Source organism: Lolium perenne, chromosome 6 (assembly GCF_019359855.2).
Source record: "Lolium perenne isolate Kyuss_39 chromosome 6, Kyuss_2.0, whole genome shotgun sequence".
NCBI lineage: Eukaryota > Viridiplantae > Streptophyta > Magnoliopsida > Poales > Poaceae > Lolium > Lolium perenne.
Window position 1 is genome coordinate 50544928 of NC_067249.2, and position 9288 is coordinate 50554215.

Below are 9288 nucleotides of genomic sequence, written 5' to 3' on the forward strand. Positions count from 1 at the left end.
ATTGAATGTAACAGCTCATGTAATAGCTAGGATTATTTTTATGTCTAAATCTTGTTGTAATTGGGTTAATGAGGCCTTTGCTTCAGTGGAGGTGTAACTGCTAGTATTTAAAATTAAATTGAATGGCAAATGTTAGTAGTAAATGTTCTTCCTCACAAAACTCTTTTCCTTTTTTTTTCGCGAAAACGCAAAAACCTTGCGTTTCGATGCATTGATAGATAAAAAAGAGTTTATATACAAGTCAGAGGGACGGACACACCACGTCGTACAACTCGACCCAAGAAAAAGGAAAAGCCTAAACTCTTTTTCCTCTTTACTTCATGTTTGTTGGGCACGCACGCACGCACGCGTCTCCCCGCACCGCAAGCCTAGCTAGGCTCCGCAAATCCCAGAGCCGTCGCGAGCGAACCCTAGTAGCCGTACCATGTCGTCTCTGCTGCGCTCGCCAAGCATCCGCCGCGCTCTCTCGGCGGCCTCACCTGGGGGACCACAGGGAGCTTCCTTCCTCCGTGCCCCATCAGCAGTAGCCGCCGCCATCGGAGGAGAGGGAGGAGCCACCATCCGCCGCGGTCTTGGGCTCCCCACTGTGCCGCGCCGCCACCTCAGCGCACCTCAGCACAACCGCCACCTTACTGCTACTGCCGTCGATCAGGTGAAGGGACACACCTACCTCTCCACTTCTTGCTGTAAATTTGCCTTCTTTCACTCACATTGATGCATAATTCCATCGATTGTCTGTTATTAACCGTGATAGGATGCTCAGAAATCGATCGGTTCTCTATCATTAGCCACATTGCGAAGCTCGGAAATTATATAAATTAGGACATGAATTCCACATTGCAATATAGAATCTTGCTGGATAAAATATTGGGGGTTATTCTTCTGAGGTCGCCTTTTCCCCATGACTCATGTCCGTGACGGTTTCAATTTGCAAATACTCGCATGCCAGTGTCGAAGCCAGGATTTAAAGCATCTAGGGGCGAACTTTTGGTGTCCATACTTTTATAAGACATGTTGCGAATCAGTATAACATAACTAATGGTTCCAAATAGGCACTTTTTTTTTGTAGAGAAGTAACATGTGAGTCTTAAAAACTACACATTGGCTGCTAAAACGGTTAAAATTTTCCATAAAACATAGAACATGTGATTTTTTTTTGTGAAGTTAAGTCATGCCACAAGGATGATAATGGGTCGAAGCTTTTGTATAAGAAAAGGTTTGTATTTTGTGGCAGAGGAAACTTATTAGGTTTGTCGGTGTACGCGTCACCCATGTAACTGCACTGTGAAGCGCTGTTGTAGAATGAAATGTCAACAATTTGCTTCATCTTCTTACAAAGATCCTACATCATGAAAGTTTGAAACCTAGTTTTAGTATTATGCACCTGTAGTTACTTAAAAACTTAGACAAACATGGCATGAAATTGATGAACTTTTAGGGAGGACAAAGGGCTTAAGGTGGAGAAGGCTTGTTGTTGTTGTTGTTGTTGCCGCATGCTCTATTCTTAGCTGCGATCCTGTGAATCCATAGACCTAATAAGAGGTTAAGAATGGATGCCGTAGAGATGTCAAATAGCATGTCACTGTTGTCTGTTGATACGATCAGATGAACAACGTGAAGGAGCAAATTCACATTTTTTTCATGCCATGCTTTCTCCATATATGAGCCAATACACATGCAGAGCGTTGAATACCAATTCATTGGAGGCCACTGTATTAAAACGTCCTTTAAAAAGATTTTTATCGACACTGTTACTGCCAGCAGAAAGAAGGATGATTTCCATGCTTCATGGGATTAATCCTTTTATTTAAATGGAAGCCAAGGATTGCGAGTCGACGAGTCGACGGGTCGTTCTGGGGCAGCGACTCAGAGACTAGTCTCGACTCAGCAAGACTCATGTTTAACACTAAATTACTAATGTGTTTAATGTAGGATAGAATATAAGGCTAGGGATAGAGGAGTGGGGGAAAACCTGGGCAATTCCTTCCAATGGCCAAGGCCTTCCTCTTGTCCATGAACCAGCAGCCTACAGGTTGGGGACAGGGGAGTGGAGGAAAACCTGGGCAATTCCTTCCAATGGCCGTCAGGTTCTTGCAGAGGCGACGGCCAAGGGAGAGAACACCAAGATGTGTTTTGGCTTTTGGGTTTGAGCGGGGGAAACTGTCTCTCGATCTTGGTTTCACGGGGGAACACGGGGGAAAATGGGAATGGGAGGAAAGAATGGAAAAAATTATAACATGTGAGGTCATTTTTTAAGTCGACCGACTCACAAACCTGGACTAGTCGAGACTAGTCAAGACTAGTCGATCGACTCGATCGACTCATCAAATGAGTCGAGTCGACTGGCCGAGTCTACCTTGCAAATGCGACTCGTAGACTAGTCGTCGACTAGTCTCGACTAGTCTTTCGACTCGCAATCCATGATGGAAGCATTGGCCCTTCTTGTTTTTCCGCCAATTCATTGGAGGTGAGCTGGAGACATAGAGGGAACCATATCAGTTGTGCTATGGATTCTTGACTATTCAGCTGCTTCTGGTGATATTTTCTCTTCCTAGTTCGTTTGTAGGTTTGATCTGCCAGAAAAATTAAATTATATTTTAAATGCTGTCGTATGTCACCTATTTAAGGACTAACAGCACTCAAAGTATTAATTTCAATTATAAGTCTGTGGGCCCTGAGCTGCAAAAACAAGTTATTCAGCCACTATAAGTCTGTGAGCCCTGCGGAAACTCTTAATATTGACTGTACATGCTTATCTTTTCTTATGATAACTAATTGGAAGCTAAACAAGTTTTATTGCCTGATGATCATGCTGCCATGAATACCACTTGGAACTTCAAAGTCTTACAGAGCATGGGTCAAAATCAAGCAGGGTGCAGGGCATGGGGCATATATGCAGTAAAGCTATTAATATATGATTTGGCAATAGTCTGGAACCTCGTTGCTTCCATTGTAATGAGTCGTAAATGATTTGGTTAACAGGAGAGTACCATTTAGTTCTGTTAAACGAAATACCTTCAGTATGCACGGAGGATGTAGGGTGCGTTTGGTTGGTGCCCACCCTAGCCCTACCAAATATTTGGCAAGAGTTGACTTGCCATTTTTTTCGTCAACGAATCCTTGGCCCACATTTGGCCAACTATTTTGCAAGAATCTGTGAGTGGGAGGGGTGGGCATCCATTGGCAGCCAAAATTTTGGCTACAAACCAAATAATGGCAAGAACTTGATGGGCAGCCAATTTTTTGGCGGAGCTACTATGGGAACCAAACCAAACACACCCGTAGATTCTAGTGATAATTTAGTGCCAGTACCATATACTGGTGTAGTAGCTTACATAACTTCTAAATTTTTCACTTCAATATTTTGCACATGCATAATCTTAATTATCTATAAAGGATAATCTGCTCAAAGTTACACGCATGATTAAGCATATAAGGTGCTGGTTACTAGCCCACCCTTCAGCATAGTTATCTTAGAACAATTAATGTTTCACTGTTGATCAAACTCTTACACTTGTCCCTGTATAGTGTGATGCGCTGTATGAGGAGGTTCGAGCAACGAAGGTTTCGTCACTGGAAAAAGATCTCCTTCAGCGCATCATTGAAAGGTAGACATAACAATTTATCATTTTGTTATTTTTTGGGGGAAGAAATACTGATTCTGGTATCTTTGTAGCTGCTCGAATGCTTGCTGTGAGTTTGCCCAGAAGGATAAGTGGAGGACAAGGATGATTTGTGCTGCGACATTGGGTGGCTTCTTTGCTGGATCTTGGATGAGAACGAGGAAGATGGATAATGAGAGAGAGCTCAGGAATGAGGACCAACCAGGGAACGGAGCTGACGAGAACCTCCTGGAATAAACAGGATGTGAGAGCGTTCATGCTGTGGGACATGTAGCTTGTTTAGTTAAGGAACTCGTCTGCCTTGCAGTTTGCATCCAACAGCTTCTAGCATAAATGTACTTGGTAACTTGATGGGTAAGTTGTTCTCGAAAGGCTAGGGTATGTTTTGGGTTGTGTCCCGATATCACCATCGAAATTGATCATAACCAAAATTTGACCTTTATTTGGATAGTTGCCAAAGAGATCGATATGGTAGTTGTGGTATTCTTAAATCAAACGCTGCTTAGTTATGTGGGCGAGGAATGTGGAATGGTCTGTATTTACTCTCTTTTGCTATTCTACTTTGACTGCCAGCATACATGCTTAAAAAAATGGATTCATATTACTTCTTCGCCTAGGATTTTCAACCATGAGGTCCTGTTGGAAATGCTTGCATTTTTTTTTAATTTTTTTTCTATATTCTTCCGGGAGGTTGAACTGTTTCAAAGTTCGAACATGCCATTAGCAGTTCCCGTACCATGCTCACCTGATTGAAGTCCTCGAATCTGCTAAAGCTGAAGCGCTTCTGCATTTATCTATAAGGGTGTGTTTGGTTTGTGCCCAAGATTGCCCCTACCAAAATTTTGGCTAGCCAATATTTTGGTTGAGCTATTCCTTGCCCACAAGTTGGCCAATAATAGCTAAAAAATTAAACTAGAGTTGGTAGTGGAGCATTGGCAAGCCAAAATATTGGCAAATATCCAAACAACAACCAATTTTTTGATCATGACCAAAAACTTGGTAGGGTAAAGATTTGGTAGCAATCTAAACACACCTTTCGTGCCCACGGGTTGCCCATGGGTCACCCGATTAGTATTAATTATCAAATATAATTTTATTTGAGGCTAAAATCTACATGTTATTTGGTGAAAAATGTGGACTATGAAGTAATAACGGACTTATACTACTACACTCTATAAGTGCAGATTCAGTAGGTAAAATGCAGATAACTATTGGAGAGAAGATCGGCCCGTATTGAGAACAAGCAAATGCGTGTGCACTTGCCCTATGCTAGAGCGCTCCACGATAGCGTCTTCACTCGGTTTCGCTCAAGGTTTGCCTCGTCGCTGCACAGTGCGCACCCGGTGGTTTGTTGGGCCCTTCTCATGATGTGTCCACCTATGATTTGCTAGGATGTACAGCTTCTTTCGTAACATGTGGTTTTTTCACGGGAAACTCTCATTTGCAACTAGTTGCGCCCGCACCCCATATTTTGTTGTGACACTTCTAAGTGTCCAAAAAATGCAAACTACAATTCTAGACATACATTGTGTTGTGTCTTGTGCATCTGTGAAGTTTCATCCAAAAATATGTCAAAATGTGACCTGTGTAAAAAAGAGAAGACGTACGTAAATAGTGTCACGTACTATTTACAGATCATTTGTTCTTTTTGTGTAGGCCACATTTTGACATATTTTTGAATGAAACTTCACAGATGCACAAGACACAACACAATGTATGTCTAGAATTTTAGTTTGCATTTTTTGGAAACTTGAAAGTGTCACAACAAAAATGGGGTGCGGGCGCAACTAGTTGCGAAGACCTCCCCGCCACCGCTGCGCCGTCTCCTCTCCCTCGGCTCCTCCACCACCACGGTGTCCTCTGCATCGTCGTCCCCGCACCGTCCTCCTCCTCCGTGGCCATGGTACCGGCGGGCGAGGAGGTTGCACGCGGGGCCATGGCGAGGCGGCGGGCGGGCAAGCGTCGAGACGGCGGCGAGATTCTTGAGGCGGATGATTCAGTGGCCCGGATATGCCGTCTCTGCTCGCCCATTCCTCGCGACCCCTCCTGGACATGGCGGCGCTGGATCGAGGGTCTATGACAATGCCATGACCTAAGCGCGCTGCTGCGGAGATGAGTTTCCCGTGCCGGTAATCTCGTAGCTCAGATTGCAGCCTAGGGAGATGGCCGGTCGTCCAGCATTCGGTCCAGAATTTTACAAGCAGCCTTGTCCAGGGAGGTCGAGCCAGCAGCTCCATGCTTGATGATGATGCATCGGCTGATCGGGAGCTCGACTACAGGTAGCCGTCCAACAAACCACATCTCTGTCTCCCTCTTTTCTTTTGGTATCCTTTCTCTCCTGAAAAAATCACTTCTGCATGAGCGAAGCAACAAACCATGGAGGATTTCGGGCTACTTGAGCATTAGGCAGCAAGCCATGTGGAACTGACATGGAGTTTGGGAAAGGTCTGCATCCAGGTGAAATGGTGAATTAAAAACACGAGCACTCGTACTGCTTCAAACATGCATGTCTATCTCTACAGAGATTTGGTATGAATATAATTAAAAGCATTTGTTTGGACTTCTTGGACTATCTGCATTTTTTGGTGAATCTAACAGTTTGTTCTGAATTATTCTATTTTGTTTATCTGAGCAAATCATTCTATGACTAGCTGAAGTTTCAGGTGCTAATCCTACATTTAAAAGACCATCCAACTTAGTGTTGGGTGACATGTAGGTGATAGCTGCAACAAATCGTATGGGCATTCTTCATCTTGTTTTGTTGTGTTTGGATCAGCTGAAAAATAGTGAGTTTCCGTTTCACATTAGATAATAGTTCAATCTGGCTTGACATTTCTTTTCTAATCATATTGCGTTCTTTAATTTTATAGGAAATGCTCCACTGAAAAAGACATCTTAGTATTGTGTTGTCTAACTAGCTATACACTTTTCCAGGTTAAAAATGAGTGTTGTGGTACTGGCCTCGTTACATGGTTGACTGTTGATAATATCTTATGCATGTTACCATGCTTTCATGTTCAGTTTGCAGGCTTCTCCAAGTGATACCAGTTAGGTGAATGAATATGCATATGCATCGAGGGCTCATATACTGGTGTTACAAGTTTCCTAACATTGAGTAAGTTGGCCTAGAAGGAAGATTGCTCCAAGAGTGAGAGCACCTATTATCATTGGTTCAGAGGCTGAAGATCCGTGGAAGAAGGTTAGTTCACATGTAGCATGCTATGTTTTCCTTTTCTTAAGTGTCCGAGTCTGCAATGCAGGAATTGAGGACCATTATTCCTGCTCAGGAGAAATAAACCATCATACAAACAACTATAGGGAATTTATATGAACGATTGAATGTAGATATGGTTTAGCCGAGGATATCATGAGATCTGTGAGGACAGATCTATCCCCTAATGAGCTTTACAGTCGGTAGGCTATATATGTTGCAGCAGCTGATGCATTCAAACCAAATTATTCGGTATTTCTTTTTTGTGCTAACTGCATGTTCTTTTCTTGTCTCTAAGAAAATTGATAATTGACAGTGTTACTTTTGTATAATTGGCCCGGTTGATGTCATGATTTAGTTGTTCTATTTCCTGGCACTATTTTATTTCTGTTGTCACCTCATGATGGCTAGAATATGGCACACCCGTGATTCGGGTATTTGTTCTGAAATTGGTTGTTTTTTCATTAAACTGTGTTGTCAACTTACTTAAAATTTGTTTCTTCAAATATTTGTTTGTACTCGTCAGTTTTTGGCACATTTGTATTGTCTATAAGGTATAATTCTAGCTATTAATCATGGAAGAATAATTTTAAAAAATAATTATCATAGTAAATGATGCAGCTACCTTCTCCATGCCTTATATTAGGATATTTGACTACTCCTCCAGCAAACAATACCATTGCACAACACACTCACAATTTATTTTGAACCACTAGGGAGAGGGACTCCATCAGGTTCATCCTTGTTGTACTGGACTGTTCCAGATGATAATCGTCTGTAGTTTGAAGTTACTGATTTTCATTTCTGCTCTTTCTACCACCTTGCTCTCTGAATCTGAGGTTTTCCTTTTAATACGTATGTTGATGAATGTAATCAACCTCCTTCAGTCTCCTGAGCATATGGATGGATAAAAGCAGTTGCGTGAATTGTTCATCCGCTGATCTAACATTGGCACATAGGCTAGATATTGGTACTCATTTGAGAGTTGATGAAACGAATCAAATAATATATCTCTGTAATAGACGGGATTTCAGTTAACATGTAAGCCATAGGCCATATATATTTCCTACTTGCATGTTCTATGTAACATACTTGCCTTTGTGTACGTGATCTATTGTATAAAAAAAGGTTTTTAAATATCTCTATCTCTACTACTTATAAAGGCACGAACTTGCGTTGGAAAATGAGATCTCAGCCGTGCATGGACGTAAATCACACGGTCTACAATTCTTTATTCTCCCCCGTCCTCCCAATAGTTTAGGTAAAAAAATTACCGCTGATTCAGCGTTTCTAATTAGATCCGGGAAAATAGGATCCAAACCACCTTGCACGCGCATCGTGCAACCCAACTCAGGCTAGAAGCACGTAAAAAAAACTCAGGCCTGCAAGCAAAGCCACCGCAGATTCGATCACCTCAGATGGACGCCGCCTCCATCCGCTCCGCGAGTTCCACGCTACGGACACGACATGGTGCGGATGGCTACTGCAATCTGTTGAATCTTTGTCTCATGTCATCGGCGCTCGCTGAGTTTGGCCGCCGCCGAGGCCCACCGTATTAGCCGCATCCCGAGCCAGATCCCCGCGTCGTCGCTTCCAAGCCAGAACTGCCGCCGAGGATGGAGCTGAAGCTCGACGCAGCCTACGTCATATTCGCCCTGCACTGCACGCCATTTTCGCCTCGCTACAGCCGCCCAAGCCAGTCGACGCTGCCGGCCGCCTACCTGACCAACCCGGTCCTACCTAGGATCATGTAGAAGAGCGCCGATTCTCCGTGCCAGTGCATTGCCTGCACGCAATAACTCGTCGTGGGGAGGTGCCTAGGCCGGATTTCAGGTGTACCTCATCTTCATGATCCAAATTTTGGTCCAATCCTGGTTCACTGTTCTCCCTTGAGCTCCTCCTATATGTTAAGAAAATATTACAGAAAATGTTGTACAGAACTGGACACAATTGTTCAGTCGTTGTACTGCTGGTGGGATGTTTGTAAAGCAAGGAATTGTGCATGCTTGCCTCTACTGCAACAAGAAATTTACAATATGAATATTTTTCAAATAATATAGAGTCTTCATGTCCTAATAAGAGGAGCTCAAGACTGAACCAGAAGAGCAAGCTTGGAGGGAGCAGGAGTTATTCCCATTAGCATCGTGAATCAAATGTAAGTTTCACTTACATCATCTTTCCTCATCAGTAGGTGTTATATTCCAACTCCTAAGGAAGTAAGAACATGATAACAGGAATTCCAGCCCTTCCTTGTTCAGTTGTTCTTCTATTGATCGGAATGGTGTTGTGCTTGGTGTATATGTGAAACGGTGGCATCAATTTGTCTGAGAAGAAATTGTCCTATCTTGTTTGGATCATGTACAATTATGAGATGGAATTGTTCAGTAATGTACTTGGTTCTATTCAGGAGATCTTTGTTCGATATGAAATATATTTTTCGCTTGAGGCAGATCA

The 9288-nt window shown here is 42.9% G+C and overlaps 1 protein-coding gene and 1 long non-coding RNA gene across 6 annotated transcripts; both read left to right on the plus strand.

The window, feature by feature from the left end:
- The first annotated feature begins 332 nt into the window (after positions 1-332).
- Positions 333-4065, plus strand: LOC127307954 (uncharacterized). The gene is made up of 3 exons (XM_051338713.2): positions 333-652; positions 3529-3608; positions 3677-4065. The coding sequence occupies exons 1-3, from the start codon at positions 425-427 to the stop codon at positions 3858-3860; spliced, it is 492 nt and encodes a 163-aa protein (XP_051194673.1). The 5' UTR covers positions 333-424; the 3' UTR covers positions 3861-4065.
- Positions 4066-5426: 1361 nt separating this feature from the next.
- LOC127307955 (uncharacterized) lies at positions 5427-9288 on the plus strand. 5 transcript variants are annotated; one of them, XR_007856083.1, is made up of 4 exons: positions 5427-5902; positions 5991-6822; positions 8895-8989; positions 9069-9288. It is a non-coding gene; the product is annotated as an uncharacterized lncRNA (long non-coding RNA). The 5 variants fall into 5 exon arrangements; XR_007856080.1 differs by having other exon boundaries at positions 8895-9288; XR_007856078.2 differs by lacking the exons at positions 8895-8989; positions 9069-9288 and adding an exon at positions 6884-7656.

Bases quoted from the DNA above. Each gene is read 5' to 3' on its own strand.
- LOC127307954 (XM_051338713.2), top strand. From the start codon at position 425: ATGTCGTCTCTGCTGCGCTCGCCAAGCATCCGCCGCGCTCTCTCGGCG. The intron at 653-3,528 runs GTGAAGGGACAC...GTCCCTGTATAG, and splicing joins CTGCTACTGCCGTCGATCAG to TGTGATGCGCTGTATGAGGA. The intron at 3,609-3,676 runs GTAGACATAACA...GTATCTTTGTAG, and splicing joins CTTCAGCGCATCATTGAAAG to CTGCTCGAATGCTTGCTGTG.